Here is a 17003-nt window from a genome sequence, read left to right on the forward strand (position 1 = left end):
TTATATCTTTAGATCCATCTCTTTGAATTGCGCCACATGTTCCTTAAAGGCCATTGAACCTTTATTCTCACAAATCACTATGGCCACCACCCGATTGCCGCTTCTGTTCCGCTCCCTACCCTCAAGAGCCCCGAGGAGGTTCACGAAACCCCTCATTCCGGCTGTCCGAACTTACGCAACAGCCAAACACCCGAAGGGATTCGTAGCTCCCACTGAAGACGATCTTCTAGAGCTGCGAGAGAGGGTTCAAGAATTTACACGTAAGTCTATGCACTCGCCACATTACTTTTTGATATACTAGTAATCCTAATTTTATTCCTTCACTTAGGACGCGAGATCTCTGAAGACCTTGCCGCTCAAACAGACGCTCAGAATGAGTTCCCAGCCGAGATGTGGAGAAAACTAGGTGATGCTGGGTAAATTATATCTTTTCATTTTCGACTGCCGCCATCTGACGTACGTTCCTAGTTTCCTCGGAGTTACGGCAGACGAAGAGTACGGAGGTCTTGGGATGGGCTACCAGGCGCATTGTATCGTGATGGAGGAAATTAGCCGTGCATCAGGTATGTCTTTTCTTTTCTAGTTCTGAATCCCACGTCATGACATGTCTAATAAACGACTTTCCTTTTTACAGGTAGTATCGGTCTATCATACGCCGCACATTCGCAACTTTGCGTGAATCAACTCTCCTTGAACGGTAGCCCAGAGCAAAAAGAGCGATACCTCCTCGGTCTTCTTTCAGGTGAAAAGATTGGTGCGCTAGCTATGTCAGAGCATTCGGCCGGCTCCGATGTCGTCAGCATGAAGACAACCGCCAAAGAGGTTGACGGTGGATGGGTGTTGAACGGGACCAAAATGTGGATTACAAACGTGGGTTCTATCCTTGCCTTCTATACAACATCCAAACTAATGGATTAGGGCCCCGACGCGGATTACATTGTCGTCTACGCCAAGACCGAACCCGAGAAGGCCTCTAAGGGAATCACTGCCTTTGTTGTAGAGAAGGGTTTCAAGGGCTTTTCATGTGCTCGAAAGCTCGATAAGCTGGGTATGCGTGGCTCCAACACCGGAGAGCTTATCTTTGAGGATGTTTTTGTTCCCAAGGAGAACCTCTTGGGCGAAGTCAACCGCGGTGTCAAGGTTCTAATGGAGGGTCTTGACTTGGAGCGACTCGTTTTAAGTGCTGGTCCACTAGGGTGAGCTCTATACCATCTACATCTGTCCATTTATTCCCTAAGCTAACTACTATGGGACCTACAGAATCATGCAAGCCGCTCTTGACTTAGTCCTCCCATACACTCACGTCCGCAAACAGTTCGGAACCCCGATTGCCCACAACCAGTTGATTCAGGGCAAACTCGCAGATATGCACACCAAGCTCGCAGCTTCCCGTGCGTATACTTATGCGACGGCCCGACAGGTCGACAATGGTGCTGCCCTAGGATCAGCTGCAATCCGCACCCAGGACTGTGCAGGGGCAATTCTATACGCTGCTGAGAGGGCCACTGAATGTGCGCTCGATGCGATTCAATTGATGGGTGGAAATGGGTATATCAATGAGATTCCCGCGGGAAGACTGCTCCGAGATGCAAAGCTGTATGAGATTGGAGCAGGAACGAGCGAGATTAGGCGCATGGTGATCGGGCGTGCTTTCAATAAGGAGTATGCGCAATGATATTCGGGGCATTCTGCTGAGTGCGACGTAACTAGAGATGTTTCATTGGCGTTAGATACGAGTTTAATGTACTACTTTGAGAGCTAGACACTCGGGTCGAGATGTACACAGTAGCTACACTCATCTCAATTTATGACTACACATGCTCATACCTCAGATGCTGCGAAATCTACAATATACAAGTATAGCTACAAGCCGCGATAGGTCCACGGAGTACAGAGATATTGTACACAAGCTAAATCATTATTGTCACTCATGCAGAGATGTTTCCAGTCAAACCCTCGAAAGGCAGTGAGAACTTGCAACCTTGGAATGACCCTCGTGACCCGAATGCAATGCCCCTACAGAGAGCCCTCACGTGATGGCGGCCTTCCCCGCATCGCTTTGCGTCGGCTCTCGTCCCCAGAGCGGCGGTTTGGATCGCCGTCATACAAGAAGCCGAGCGGAGTCAAGTGAGCTGCGCTGGAATATTTACCTTCATCTCCAATTATTCTCCATTACTTCTACGATTTCAGATCATGCGAGTTGCCGTTTGACTTTCTCTGTGACCCTCAGTTGATGACAGAGTACTGTCTCCTTCCCAGACAATGCCGCTCTCATCCCTTCTCCGCACCTCCGCCCGCCTGGGGCCGACAGCCATCCGACGCTCACGACGGGCTGCCTCAACAGCTGCCTCAAAGACTTCAAGTCCTTCTCGGCCACTAGATTCAATTCTTATTGCAAACAGAGGAGAGATTGCTTTGTATGCTTCTCTCTCACCCCGCATGCTACTCTACTGACCTTGGGAAGACGAGTCGGCCAGACTGCTGTGCAGCACGGGATCCGAGTAACCACTCTTTACACCGATCCAGATAGCCGAGCACAACACGCATTGAGCACACCATTCGCTTTCAACCTTGGATCAGTATCTGCATATCTCGACGGAGATCGTATCATTGAGATTGCGAAGGAGCAAGGTTGTCAAGGGATACACCCGGGTTATGGCTTCGTATGTGTGAATCATTGTCTTGGTCGGACAATTACTGATATAACTCTCTTCAAACAGCTTAGCGAGAACTCAGAGTTTGCACGGAAATGTACAGAAGCTGGCCTAGTTTTCATTGGTCCGCCCTGGAAGGCTATCGAGGACATGGGTGATAAAAGGTGCATGGCTCAGCTACTGTATGCTATACACTATGCTGACTATATTGATTCTCAGTCAGTCCAAGAAGATCATGACCGCGGCTGGAGTGCCATGTGTGCCAGGCTACCACGGTGAAAACCAAGACCCCGCGTTTCTCGAAGCCGAGGCCGATAAAATCAAATACCCTGTTCTCATCAAAGCAGTCAAAGGTGGCGGTGGAAAGGGAATGAGGATAGCTCATTCGAAAGAAGAGTTCCAGGCGCAGCTCCAATCAGCAAAGTCGGAAGCTAGAAGCTCTTTCGGAGATGACCATGTTCTGGTGGAGAAATACATCACGACACCAAGACACATCGAAGTGCAAGTCTTTGCTGACAAGCACGGAAACTCCGTAGCTCTGGGAGAGAGAGACTGCAGTATCCAAAGAAGGCACCAGAAAATACTGGAGGAGTCACCGGCTCCTCACCTACCTGATGCTACGAGGAAGGATATTTGGGCAAAGGCCCGGTCAGCCGCAGAAGCTGTTGGCTACGAGGGTGCTGGTACTGTCGAGTTTATTTTTGACAACGACACTGGCGAGTTCTTCTTCATGGAGATGAACACTAGGCTTCAAGTGGAGCATCCGGTGACAGAGATGGTTACGGGACAAGATCTTGTGCACTGGCAATTGAAGATTGCAGAAGGCGCAAAACTCCCACTGACACAAGAGGAGGTTGAAGCTGAGATAGCCAACCGTGGCCATGCAATCGAAGCTAGAATATACGCCGAGAACCCTGCCCAAGGGTTCATCCCTGATTCTGGAACGCTCCTTCATGTTCGTACCCCTGCTACCACCGAAGACATCCGGATTGATGCAGGGTTTGTGCAAGGAGATGAGGTCTCTGCGCACTATGACCCTATGATTGCCAAGCTGATTGTCCGTGGCTCAAATCGGGAAGAAGCCATCAGAAAGCTGGCTGCAGCATTAGAGGAATACGAAGTGGCAGGCCCGGTGACGAATATCGAGTTCATAAAGATGATCTGCAAGAGCTCCGACTTTATCTCAGGCGAAGTTGAAACAGGATACATCGAAAAGCACCGTGACGAGCTCTTCGCCCAAGAAACCATTGCACCAGAAGTACTAGCGCAAGTTGCACTGGCCTGTCTGCATGATGACGCTACCCTGGTCAACAAGAAGACGGCCAACTTCGAAGGTTCTGCAGTCGGGTTCGGATCCGGCTACCAAGAGCACAACTTGTCATTCACAGACGCAGCATCAACAAGCACAGATACATTTAACGTCAAAGTACGACAAACCGGCGGCAACACGTTCAATGTAACGATCGGCGAGCACACTTTTGAACAAGTAACCAGCCATCCGAACGCCAAATCCCGAGTCATCACCTCATTCTTCCCTCATACCCGTCTCGACACCACCGTTATCCGCGACGGCGACTCAATCGTCACATTCCAGCGCGGCATCCAATACCGCTTTGCCATCCCACGGGCCAAGTGGATGGAGAAAGCCCTCGGCATGAAAGACGTCACGAATAGCGTCCTCGCCCCGATGCCATGCAAAGTCCTCCGCGTTGAGGTCCAAGCGGGTGATGTCGTGGAGAAGGATCAACCGCTGGTTGTGATTGAGAGTATGAAGATGGAGACTGTTATTCGGAGTCCGCAGAAGGGGAAGATTGCCAAGGTTGTTCATAAACAAGGAGTAAGTCGCGCTATATCTGCATTCTGGTTCAACAACTGGCTAATGAATGTTTCTTTTTTTTCTTAGGACCAATGTAAGAGCGGGACACCGCTCGTGGAGTTTGAGAGTGAGGGTGAGGAATTGTCCAATTAGAGCGAATTTTGTATATCCTTTCATGAATGAATCCACTTCAGAATATTTCTTCAGCCATAGCCCTGTACAGACATATCTGAAACTATGCTACATATTCCTAAGCATATAGATTCCCACCCAGAAGGTTCTGTGTTTTAGAAGATAAACAATAACATATCAGGTTTGAATCCTGCGCAGCAAGCCAGCAACAATCTAAACCGTCCAAAATCCATTCTCCTTCAACTTTAACTGAAAAAAACGTCGTTGTGAGCACAATTGGAAATACATCTTTACCTTGCCAGAAAATCAAGGAGGACTATAGCTCCAGAGATTAGGTCGGGGCATCCTTCTGCAAAACCAGGATCATTTCATTTCGGGCAGATATTGTCTGTCTTCGGGACCTAGTTCGAGAGGATGAATCAGTATCTATTTGAAAGTCGAGTGTAATTGTGATATGCTATACCTGAACTTCTGCTGAGAGTGATAAATCTCGAAGCAGGTAAGCTGTTCGAAGAAGAACCAGGATTTAAGAGATAATCTGGGGGAGCAGTCGTGAAGATGGGCTTGGTTATAGAGCTAGAGCTATAAAGAGGCTTCCACCCTGGGTCTAAAATGGGTGCGGTATCGTCCTTCAAGCATAGAGAGGATGGAGGAGGAGGAGGAGGAGGAGGAGGAGGAGGAGCAAGGTCCCTGGCACTGGAGCAATGGTTATTAGATTGGTATCTCGCCTCATAGAGAAACCTGAACATACGTAGGTCGGGTAAAAGGTCCGGATGGGTTTGGTCCCACAACGGTAGCTGTCTCACCGGGAACCGTGATAGTACAAGTATGATTGCTGAGGGAACTTTCAATGGTGGTCGTATCTTCAGTCACATATATGGTTGTGGCGCAGGTCTCAGTTGTTGCTTGCCCTCTGGCTGACACTGTGAGATATAGAAAAAGTGCCAAAATGGAATGAAGCATCTTGAAGAATTGATGAGACTAGGGATAATGATCATTGCGAGGGGATACTAGTGAGCTTATAAGCCTTGCCTGTTCATCAAGTCTTGCTGCACCGGCGCCCTCGGGCAAGGCTCTTGCCTACCCTGCTCACTTGCTTTTTCCTGGCTGGCAGGGCGAAGTGCTGGCATGCAGCATGCTTGTCTCTTACAAGCAAACTTGCAAATCTGAAGGCACTTCTGCAAGGCTGCCTGTATCGTGTCACTCTTCATAAGCCAGCAAACTTCTTGGGCAAAATGACATTTAAACCCTTGAAGGGCCACTCGCTCAATTATTCTTCGCCCCTCGAAACCAACTGAGAATGTCAAGGCTCAATATACGGAAGCGAATTTGGTTGCCTTTCTTGCTGGAGCTGCTGGCGACCGCCGCATTTGTCCTGACAGCATGGACAGCTCGGACGACTCATTCCGCAAGTCTGGCTATTGCGGGCTTCAGAATCGACCCCAGCTCAACTCTGACTGTTTTGAGTATCTCCCAAGGTCTTCTGGCAGCCATTCTAACGGCCGTGCTATCCTCTTTGTATGAAATCGTACAATGGACGTTGATAGCTCGGAAGAATGGCCTGTCTTCTATTACTGCGCTTGGTATATCTGCAACCACGGGCGCCCTTGGATCTTTGAGGCTTATTTTTAGCCGACGATGCAGACTTAGTGAGAGACTTTGGCCCCTGCTTCGGTACGGTCTCTGCGTGTTACTCTGTTTAGGCAGAAGCTGATGTCTCTCATGCAAGGCTTATCTTCACTGTTGCCCTCTGGGTGTCCGGCGTTACCCTGTTTGGTGTGTCCCCATCTGACTTGTCGGCTGTATCTATGCTAATTGTATTCGTATCGGCTAGCAAATACCAAGATGGGAGTTGCGTATGAGTCCGTGTTTGACTACAATGCCACTGCTGGTGTAGGTCAATTCAACGGCTCCTATGTCGACGAGTACATAGGCAATCTTCAAGACAGGGAAGCAGGATATCCTTTTACTGTTGTCCCCTACTGGATGCAAGCAATCGTCAATAATCTGGTCACCAGCCCCATGCATGCTGTCACAAGCATACCAGTTCCAATAGCTGCGTGTGCCGAGCATGATTGTGACTCCTACCTTCTTCCAGGAGGTCTGATCAATATGAGTCCATGGCCCCCGACTAATCATCCTGCTGCTCCGGTGATCCAAGTGGATAATGCCCCGTCAATTCAACTCGACTTTCGAAGTGACATTAGTCAAGAAGACGTCTTCTCGGATGAGGATTGCAACATATATGGATCCGAGACCAGCTGGGTCGGTATCAGGTTTTGTGTGTCCAAAAGCCCGACAGTTGACAATTCATTTGCAGCTGGTAAGAACCCTATATCTTATCCTGACTCATGGCTCTTACTCACGCTTTTCCAGGTCTCTACGTCTGCCTTGAGGGCGCTTGGAATGGCACCTGCGGACTAGGCAGCGCATCATTCTTTCCCAACCTTACAACGACCTTTTCAATCTTCACCCGCAGAACAACCTTCATCACTGCCCGCTCCAACATGAGTATTACGTCTGTGACATCCTCCAGCTCACCCACTCAATTAAACACCCTTGACATTCCCACATTCCGAGCCGCCATATCCTGGATCCTCGACTTCAACGCCTCCAACATACCCAGCCCAACTTCAATCGCACAGCAGTTCTACAGTAGCCAGAGTCAGCTTCAGAACACTTACTGGTCCCCAATCCTTATCCAGACATTTCATAGTTTACTCGCATTTCCTTTCTGGTTCTTTAACCCCAATAATCTGGGAAATATGGAGGGTTACGGCACGGGGATTACACCAAATTTACCCGCGGAGTTCTATACAACTGCATCTGTTGCGGTGCCGCATGGCAAGATCATTATCAGCACAGCTATGTTCTATACGTTTCTTACTCTCCAGATTACCATACACCTGTTTATCTGGTCTGTTCTTGCGTGGCTATGGATCACGAACCCGCCAGTTCCAGAGATAACTTCCTATCCACTTTTTGATTTTGCGGTTAAGACTAGACTTAAGGCGGGCCATTCGGGCAATGGTATTGGTATTGGTGGTGGTGGGGACAATATGGAGGATCAGTATCATCATCTAATTACGCAGGATGTGCCACCGGCGAAAATTGTCGGGGCTAGTGATGGTGATGTGCTCTCTCTCCTAGAGGGCTGCACCTATACAGTCCGCTCTGGAGATGAGGTATTGTCGTTGGCAGGTAGCAAGGCTGAGCTGGAGATACGGCCGGCTCTTAGAACATCTACTTGGTAGTGAGCTTCTACTTGATATGTGTTTGCTTTGTGCGTACTTTCTTGAAGTATGAGATAGGGCTGAGCAACGTGAACCTTAACAAGTAGAGTGGGTATAGATTGGTCCTACGGTAACGCTGGATTAGTTATGGGTCCGGGGCGCCATCATCGCGGGCTCGGCCCGTCTGAGAAATGTCCGTTCATTGATCCGTGCATGGTTGTTTCGGTGGGTACGTGGATTACGGAGTAGATCTTAGTGTGGCTAAAGGAAGAGCCGTCCGGGCAAGATATCAAGGGTTACTCTGTATGCAGGCTGTTCAGAGTCTGTGGCTAGAGGACACGCCGGCTCGGAGACTAGGAGAGATCCTGGGACCTGAGCCAGCGACCCTTAGTCAAAGCTAAGAGGAAATCTTTTCGGGCTGGCATCTGCAGCAGAGCTAGAACTCGGTGGCGTCTAACACAGGTTGCACGGTGCAGAAGGCGAAGGATGGTCAGATCTCGAGATCTGATATGCTAATGGCAAAGTACCATGCAGGAGCCAGCGGCGGATTCGGTAAGGCTTTGGCGGCGACCCCTGTCGATAAAATATTGATGAGAAGAAGATTATTCTTTTTTTGTTCTTTTTGTTCTTTTGATCTGGTATTGTCCGATCAACACAAGTCCAAATTCAGTGAAGAGCCTTTAGAGGGGAATAGAACTGATTGCAATACTGGTGGCTCCGAGCCTTTGTGGGATATTGCATTGATTATTGCATTGCATCTGTAATGGTTGCACCTGTCGCACTCAGTCAGCGCTTTTCCCAGACTATCCTTAAACGAGATCCAGAGTCTGCAGCTTGAAGGGCCTGCAACAGAGAGAGGAAAGGCGCAAACCTGAGAAGGGTAGACAAATAGGAGACGACGGTTGAGGGAGCTGCGACTGAAGGAGGGCGCGGGGAGTGTCACGCGGGGGCAAAGAGACCTGCAGATCGGGGCCTGGATCTTCATTCCTTCCACCTGACTCTCCATCTTTTTTTTCTCTGTCTAAACAAAGATTGACGGGAGTTGCTTCTCCTCGCGATTGATGGCTGAGATGGCATATGGGGTTGTATTTGCAGCATTTCTAAATACTCGACCGGTGTAAAGCCTACTCCAGAACCTCTCAGGAGACCATTCGGAGCTATAGATAGCTGGTCGGCGGTTGCACAATCGACTGTTCCTGAGCTCTCTCGAGTCTCGAAGTCTTTCTTTTTCTTACTCATTCAATTCAGATTTTGAGTTACAATTTTATTTTTGCCGCCTCGTGGACAGTCAAAGTCCTTGCTATACCTGGTTAGGGCATTATTCATTCATTATTAACCATTAATCCTCTCCAACGCTCCTTGAGTTTCGACCAACATGACCAGCACTGTGGTTTAAAACCCGGCTCCCTCGTTCTCCTTCCATTCCAGAGCTCCAGGATCTTGTACATTTATTTCCATCTTTCCGCTGCCTACGCCCTCTTTCCTCCATTCCTCCCCGTTCCACTTTCCACAATCACCCACTCACCTACCTACCTACCTCCTCTACGACAACCACAATCAGCACAATGTTCAAGCCTGCGATCGCTCGCCGGGCCATTAGGGCTCTCAGCCAGAACACTCGTCCAGCTACATTGGCCGCCACACCCCGGCAATTCCTCCGTCCACTCTCAACCACTGTTCCCCGAGCGAAGAACGACGACAAGCCTGATCCCTTTGCCAATGTCACCACAAAAGCCCCCGGGGGTGCAGCTGGGGAAGTTGAGGGAAAATATGCACGTACTGATGAGAGCGTGGTGATTGAATACCCAGACGATGCCGACATGCCCTCCACTCCTGTGGTTCAGGGCCGCGGCGGAATGCACTTCAAGCGCACCCTTGCTCAATTCTCTCTGGAGAACCGGACAACAGTCGTTACTGGCGGTGCTCGCGGTCTAGGGTTGGTGATGGCGCAGGGAATTGTAGCCTCGGGCTCAAACCTGGCCATTGTTGATTTGAACAGTATGTGTTGGCTCAATCGCTGTCAATCTTGCTAATTTACTAACATAGTTCCTAGAGGAGGAAGCTGTAGAGTCCGCAAAGAAGCTGTTGGAGCAGTTCCAAAAGGAGAACCCTGGATTGGAAGAGTATGTCTTTCCCATAAAGCGTATTGAGTGTGGAGGCTATACTAATATCTATGTTTTCCTAGGCTACCAAATGTCACCGCACACTACGCCGACGTCTCCTGCCCCGACTCCGTGAACGATGCTCTCACAGAAATTCTCGCGAAGCACGGCAAGATCGATCACCTCGTCACGTCCGCTGGGTTTACAGAGAACTTTGACGCCATCAGCTACCCTCACGACCGTATCCAGAAGCTCTGGGGCGTAAACGTTGATGGTACATACCTATTTGCAACTGGCGTCGCAAAGCACTTGATGGAGCGCAAGGCCCCTGGTAGCATTGTCCTGATCGGTAGCATGTCAGGTGCTATTGTCAATGTGCCTCAACCACAGGCTCCTTACAACGCGGCCAAGGCAGCTGTCCGCCAGCTAGCTTCTTCCTTTGCGGTCGAGTGGGCTGGCCATGCCATCAGGGTCAACTGCATCAGCCCGGGATACATGTTGACTGCTTTGTACGTTGTCACCCTCAGAAATCACAGAGACACAATTGCTGACAATGAACAGGACCCGCAAGATTCTAGACGAGAATCCGGAACTGCGAGACAAGTGGATCTCACTCATCCCCACTGGCAAGATGGGTGTACCCGAAGATCTCATGGGAGCGGTGACCTTCCTCCTTAGCGACGCCTCCAAGTACATCACCGGTGCTGATCTCCGTGTTGACGGTGGCTACACTCTCACCTAGATGATTGACTTGCGACTTACCGCCATTCAACATCTTAATTATCACGACTAGACGAGACCGGCTGCTGAAATTTTCGGAGTTTTCTTTTCAATGGCGGATTGCTTTCGAATCTGAACTTTATTTACCTCGATTAAGGCCCATCGAGTTGCATACGACAAATCCTTTTATTCTGAGCAAGCATTTTATGGATTTCTCCTTTGACGAAAAGTGGTGTATCTGGTTCTGTGGAGTACAGAATAGCGGTCTGGTATTGCATGTTATAGACCTTTGGATTGATTGCTCATAGCATGATGTCATTTGCCCGAATAAACTAATCCATCATATTGAGTTGTGCATATCAATGATTTGTTTCTGGCCATACTAATTCGAACCCATAGACGGACGATTGACAAGTGAGTGACAGAGGGCGCAAGAGCTGGGAACTAATTCCTCAGCAGTGAGCATGACAAATCCGGAACGACTCATCCAAGGTCTTGGTGTTTACTGAGGATTGTTTACTTAGGAGCCGAGATTGCCGCCCCAATTCAGCGGTCTAGGAGCACCTGGAGCAGGGGTTAGAGTCGAATCCATATTACACCCTTGCGCCGCAATCCTTCGACCTTCTGCCGTGTTTCCAGAAGGATTTCCAGTGACCATACGACCGATCCTAAGCGGGCTGTGCCGACTGTTGTGGTAGACGTCCAAAGTCATGTCATTTTACACGGTGCCGGAGCTCAGCTTAACCCGGAGTATACTCGTCTGAGACTCAACACCTTTGAGTTCCGAGATCAGCTGTTTCAAACAAGATTTCGAACCTTGCAATCAATCTCCTGCGGAAACATTTGGATCGTGTATGATGCTCCTCTTGTGGTGGGGAACTTGGGCTGCATGCTCGGCATTAGGCACGGGCCGATGAGTACCTATTCAGCGGATAGAGTCAACAATTGGACGAAAGGTGAGTTTGTCGTTCTTTCTATACCTCAACTCTCTAAGGGCAGGAACTTGAACTTTAATGGTTCTGTTCTCGGAGCTTCGTACTGTTATTACCTTCCGGAGGCGAAGTTCGGATCAACTCCGCTGTTCTTGAACCGTTCCATATGGTTTCACCGAGCTTGGAAACTCCTCGGAAGGATTTCTAGTGTTTTGGGATACGAGGTTTCAACCGCTTTATCTGAAGCTGTCAGATGCAAAAGCCTTATAAACATCTTTAGTCATGGCACAAATAATGAATAATGCATTATCCTGCAAGGCATCAGGTGACGAGGACCCGTGACGCCAGACGGCGATCTTGGCTTGACCAAGTCACAAGTGCTCACATTTCCTGCATCTGCACCACTGAGCTTTGCTCTCAAGAATTATTTCTCTTCCGCCCTTTGCGTCGCGTATTCGAGTTGACTTGTCGAGTGGCACTGTTGCAGAAAAAGCATAGCCAACTCTGAGCCCGCCGACATCCACTGCAGCCGCCAACTACCTGCAGAGTTACAGACCCGCCGTAGCTGGCCTCCCCACGAAGCTAGGTAAGATTAACCTTTAGGCTCCCTTTAATTCGCCGAGATCCCCCTGCAGGGGAAGTCTTCTGGATCATCCTTCCATCTGACTGGGCCGAAATTGACGAATTTCAGGCTCCGTCATGAGACTGGTGATAAGCACCGGTGATCCTCCAGACTGCTGCCTCGGTGCTCGATTTGGTAGGAGTCGAGCGGTCCTTGCTGTGTCCTCTCCAATCACCGGTTGTCATGTCTGATCAGCTTGAAGCTGGAGACTGCACTGGAGAATTCCACGGGGTACAATCATCATAAGCGCTGATCGAGTCGGCGATTCAGCGACGAGCGGTGTTCTTCGGCCATCCGAGAGCTCGCCACCCTCTCGGTCTGGAGTTCTGTGTCGACGAATAGACGATTCCAAGTCGCGGCATAGCGCCGACTGCTATCATGGAGGTTAAGCATGGATGACGGGTAAGTGGGGTGGAAGTGGCCAGCGGGCAATCCCGATGCCCTGGAGCTGGTTTAGACTGCCGGGAGGGTAAGCCTGCAACCAGGATTTGTAGGAGTAGGTCAAGCATGGACAAGAATAGCACGATGATAGGTCGGAAGAGCAGGAAGTGCCCTAATCAAGGCTGTTGCATCAACTGACTCTTTTGGTTGTGACCTGTCGAGGTTTTCTCTCCGAGATCCATCCCCCATGATCGCTTTTAATTCCTGGACTTTTCGATCTCTTTGAGCCTTGACTGTACGCAAGACCCGACCCTTTAGTCAAGGTTATATTCTTGTCTTTGTCTACCCCTGCTATCAACTTCTTTGACCTCGAAGTTGAGCAAGGAGAAGACAAGTAAGGATCGGTAAGAGTCGGCAGAGGGTAAGGCAGCAAGAGTTCTTAAGTTAACAGTAGTAGTACCTGGGCCTGACCCAATCTCAACCTTTTTCACCCCCAGATTTGCGGCTGAAGCGCTCTCCCGCAAATAGTCTGGTTATTGCTTGTTCTCTGCTTCACTTTTAATGTGGGGAAATCCTGGTTGGCCTTGCCACTCACTGCCCTTGCAGCTTGGGGTTGGAATGATCCTCTCAAAAACCAGCGCATTTCATCTCCCTGCGTTTGTTATGCTCGCTGGCCAATTCCCCTCGTCATTTTCACCGCCAGTCACAACTCTGTCTTCTGTCTTTTCCTTCTTTCTTTCCTCGCTTAATCACTGGCCACTGAAGTTTCACCTGTCAAACTTGTTTGTCTTGACCATGTAGTGTTGTCGACACTTCAGTTTCGTCTTGCTTCCTCTGGTCTTTCCACCTGAGTTCACTGTCTCTTCACCACCATGGAGAACCTCCCAAGAGGCTTGGTGTCTACCTCAGTGCAGATCCCAACAGAGCTTGTCAGGTTTGACGCCGTGGACGTTGGAGACATTGTACAGTTATGGAAAGGTACGCTCCTTCCTAGTCTCCAATGGAACCCGGCTCACTTTTCCAGCATACAGCACTAACCCAGCCGCCCACGAAGGCGTCGCCGGATTTCGTCTCCAGAACTTCTTCTGGAGAATCTGGAGCAGCGAGCGTTTGTCTACCTCCATCTCAGGATCAACACTAGCTCGTCTGTTCCTTCAGATCTCAGAACCTAACCGTACACTACTCAAGCCAACCAAGGTGGGGAACACAACACAACGAAACCCCCGACTTGCTCATCGCTGACCCATGCAGGCATCCGAACCACCCTCGTCCAGTTTGAAACCTGAGAAACACCAACCTGGCCCTGCTCCCGGCACAGGTCCCAGTTCTAGCAGTGGAAACACCACCAAACAACCACTCCCACCAATCCTGAAGAAATCCAACAGTTCATCTCACGGAGGAGAGACTCAAAAGACCACTCGTCTACTTCTGACAGGCTTGGGCGGAGAAAGTGTTACGCGCAAGCCTTCAAATCCGCCAACACCTATCCCTCCATCTCGCCCTGTTGTGTTTGCGGAACAGAGTACCCGTCCGAGTCAGAAAAAGGCCTTTGCCGTAGCGAGCAAGGCAAAGGGACCCAAGCGCCGGCCTGTGCTTATGCGCCGGAAATCGTCGCAGCAGTCTTCGGTGGCATCTACGCGCGCGCCTTCTCCTGAGTCGTCGCCTGCACTCAAACCATTGAATATCCAAGCTCTACAAGAGATCGACGTAGACGAGGAGGCACTTGAAGATACAGCCGGTACGTCACTTCATCTTCTTACTGCATCCTCATCCTATTGTTCTCAGAGATCAGAGTTATCACACAACTAACATTCTGTATACAGAGCCCCCCACAAGCCCAACAAACTCCATCCCCACAACCGCCGTTCCACCACCTCCCAATCCCCCAAATCCACCCCCTGACCCAAACGAAGACCCAAACGACTTCCACCTAATCGAAGACTTCGACCCCAACCCCCGCCTCCCCGAGACCTTCATCCACGAACTCAAGCACATTATGCATAAGAACACGCCCCTCCCACCACTCAAACCATGGAACCCTACACCGGCCGTGGGATTTTTCTCCTCAACAGCCTGCAGGAATTACGACGTGCGCCATCTTTCTGCAGAGAACTACGTCCAGCCAAGCAAGTACAAGCTTGTCGGCGAGGGATTCAGAGGCCGCTTCGCAGAGCAGATGAGGTTTGCGGAGGAGGAGTATCGCGAGTGGGTGCGTGTTCAGATGGAGATTCAGATGGCAAGCGAGATGGAGATGCAGCAGAATATGGAAGGTGGAGGTGCGAGCTCATCCGCGCCTCCGGCTGCAACCACTCACACTCATCATCAACATCAACACTCAACTCAGAACCCAGAAACCGACACAGAGAGCGGCGAGTACACCAACATCGACTCCCCTGCCATGACAGCCACGACAACAGCAGGAACAGTCTCACCCTCTCGCCTCGGCGACCTAAACCCGCAATCCCAGCCCCAGTCTCCAGGAAAGACATCCACAATAGCGACGTCAATACTCATCCCCGGAAGCAACGACGGAACAGAGGTTTTCTCACTCGTTGATCTTGATCCAGATGCGAGTGCGAGTGCGAGTGGAATTGCCGGGAGTATGGCGATACCTGTTCCTGTTCCTGTTCCCGTGCCTGGTCCAGCGGGGAGTACATTTCGACAAACGCCAGCAGGTCTCTCTGTTCCTCGAGGACCGAGCGGGTTAAGTCTTTTGGTTGAGCAGGCTCGCAGTTTGGCTGATGAGGAGGATTGGAGTGATGATGATGTTGATGAAGGGGAGATAGAGGACGAGGTACGGTGATGAGGCTCTATTTCAATTCATGTTCTTTTCTTGAAGTTCTTTTTGCATTGCCGTAGCACATATCTATGCATAGCATGGCATGTCACAGTCCGATACCACGAAGATTACCACACCAATAACCAATAATGAAACAATTATAAACAAAAAGCGAAACCAAGTTCAGGTTCAAGTGAACCAAGTAGCCATCACTCCGTGTGGAACCAGCCACCATGCGAGCTGGAGATCTCTCCTCCTATCCATCTTATCCCACCTCTTCTCTCCAAGTCCCACAATCCACCATCCACCTCCACCACAATGCCTTATAAAAGCCCTGATCATCCAAAGAGATGATCCGACTAAGCAAACTCCTTCTCCCCCTCCTCCACCCCCTCAGCTCTAAATTCCTGCCCCCTAGCCTTCCACCACCTAACCCCCCTCCACCCCGCACTCCCCGCCCACATAACAAGACAAACCAAATCAACCCAAACAGCCCTCCTCATCCTCGTAACGTTACTCTCCCCACCCTCTTTCCCACCAACATGATAAACCCCAATATACATCTCGCCAAAGATCCCAAACACAACCAGCCACAGAATCACCAGCACACCTTCCCACCCAAACAGCGGCAGGTGGAACGCCGGCCGCGCCGCGAAACCCGCCTTGCCGCGCTTCGTCCACCACCATCCGAGAACCAGGTATAGCGTTGCCGTCACCGTTGAGAGAAACGCCGTCACAACGGCATACACCCACTGGCTGGGCGCAGAGTCGCCTCGGTCTCTAGCTGCGGAGATATCCTGCGAGTACAAGCCGATGACAGCGAGGCCGAAGGCGAACTGGCAGACTGCGAGGATGAGAGCGAGGAGCGCTTTGGCACGCGCGCGCTTGCTCAGGGCCACGGCTGGCGGGGTTTGTTCGGGGAGAGGATCCATCGGGTACTGGTCGTGGGCGAAGGAGCGGTTGTTGTCGTTGTCGTTGTCGGGGGAGGAAGGGAGGTAGGGGTTTCCTGGGTGTGGTTGTTGGAATTGTTGCTGGCCTTGGGGGTTTTGGGCGGCTTTTTTGGCTTTGTATTTTTTGGTTTCGGAGTAGCCGAAGCGGAAGATTTTGAAGAGAACGAACCACATTGGGGGGTTTTGTGGTTTGGTGAAGGTGGTTGTAGTAGTGAGGGTGGTGTTTGGTGTGGTGTGGTTGTTGTTGTAGTGAAAGGAAGGAAAGAGCGGTTGTGTTGTGTTGTGCCTACTTCAAGTAGGGCTGATAATATGTATGCTGATAATATGTATAGATGGAAAATGAAAGTGTTCTGCGAGAACTGTAGTCTATGCAATGAGTCTGAGACTGAGACAGAGATGTGATGCGCCGGCGCAAGTAGATGTAGAAGTAAATGTTCCGAAGTAAAGATCTAGAGCGAGGACAAAGACAAAGAAAAGCGGAAGAGAAAGAGAAAGGAAAGATGAAACAGTGGTCTAGAGAGTGATGCTGAGCTGATGAATGAAAGGGATAAAGAAAGCTGCAGAGTGCTTCCTCTTATATCTTCTCTCCGTGCCTGGTTGCGGTAACTATACAAAGTTCCAGCAAGGTTCTGCTGGATTGGTTGGCGCTGTCAGATCTATAATTATCCTGCCGAAGATCATC

The 17003-nt window shown here is 50.2% G+C and overlaps 6 protein-coding genes across 6 annotated transcripts; 5 read left to right on the forward strand and 1 right to left on the reverse strand.

The window, feature by feature from the left end:
- Positions 1–20: 20 nt before the first annotated feature.
- On the forward strand, positions 21–1959 carry BJY04DRAFT_198086 (isovaleryl-CoA dehydrogenase). The gene is made up of 6 exons (XM_073712565.1): positions 21–260; positions 329–416; positions 469–563; positions 635–870; positions 919–1196; positions 1261–1959. Exons 1-6 carry the CDS (start codon positions 80–82, stop codon positions 1673–1675), a joined length of 1293 nt encoding a protein of 430 aa, XP_073567309.1. The 5' UTR covers positions 21–79; the 3' UTR covers positions 1676–1959.
- A 200-nt stretch (positions 1960–2159) lies between these two features.
- Positions 2160–4712, forward strand: BJY04DRAFT_198090 (acetyl/propionyl/methylcrotonyl-CoA carboxylase subunit alpha). The gene is made up of 5 exons (XM_073712566.1): positions 2160–2417; positions 2465–2663; positions 2721–2818; positions 2874–4491; positions 4558–4712. Exons 1-5 carry the CDS (start codon positions 2263–2265, stop codon positions 4621–4623), a joined length of 2136 nt encoding a protein of 711 aa, XP_073567310.1. The 5' UTR covers positions 2160–2262; the 3' UTR covers positions 4624–4712.
- A 1735-nt stretch (positions 4713–6447) lies between these two features.
- On the forward strand, positions 6448–7856 carry BJY04DRAFT_222054 (uncharacterized protein; the record flags this gene model as incomplete). The annotated part of the gene is made up of 2 exons (XM_073717285.1): positions 6448–6925; positions 6979–7856. The coding sequence occupies 2 exons, from the start codon at positions 6448–6450 to the stop codon at positions 7854–7856; spliced, it is 1356 nt and encodes a 451-aa protein (XP_073567311.1).
- Positions 7857–9237: 1381 nt separating this feature from the next.
- BJY04DRAFT_127676 (putative D-arabinitol dehydrogenase ArbD) lies at positions 9238–10738 on the forward strand. Its single transcript, XM_073708433.1, has 4 exons — positions 9238–9833; positions 9889–9958; positions 10021–10446; positions 10499–10738. Exons 1-4 carry the CDS (start codon positions 9401–9403, stop codon positions 10677–10679), a joined length of 1110 nt encoding a protein of 369 aa, XP_073567312.1. The 5' UTR covers positions 9238–9400; the 3' UTR covers positions 10680–10738.
- Positions 10739–13350: 2612 nt separating this feature from the next.
- BJY04DRAFT_127709 (uncharacterized protein) lies at positions 13351–15478 on the forward strand. The gene is made up of 4 exons (XM_073708434.1): positions 13351–13570; positions 13617–13789; positions 13844–14330; positions 14416–15478. Exons 1-4 carry the CDS (start codon positions 13465–13467, stop codon positions 15393–15395), a joined length of 1746 nt encoding a protein of 581 aa, XP_073567313.1. The 5' UTR covers positions 13351–13464; the 3' UTR covers positions 15396–15478.
- Positions 15479–15730: 252 nt separating this feature from the next.
- Positions 15731–16495, reverse strand: BJY04DRAFT_222057 (uncharacterized protein; the record flags this gene model as incomplete). The annotated part of the gene is made up of 1 exon (XM_073717286.1): positions 15731–16495. One exon carries the CDS (start codon positions 16493–16495, stop codon positions 15731–15733), a length of 765 nt encoding a protein of 254 aa, XP_073567314.1.
- Between the last annotated feature and the right edge of the window lie 508 nt (positions 16496–17003).

This window comes from Aspergillus karnatakaensis (genome assembly GCF_047715665.1).
Source record: "Aspergillus karnatakaensis strain CBS 102800 unplaced genomic scaffold BJY04scaffold_55, whole genome shotgun sequence".
In the NCBI taxonomy this organism is placed as follows: domain Eukaryota; kingdom Fungi; phylum Ascomycota; class Eurotiomycetes; order Eurotiales; family Aspergillaceae; genus Aspergillus; species Aspergillus karnatakaensis.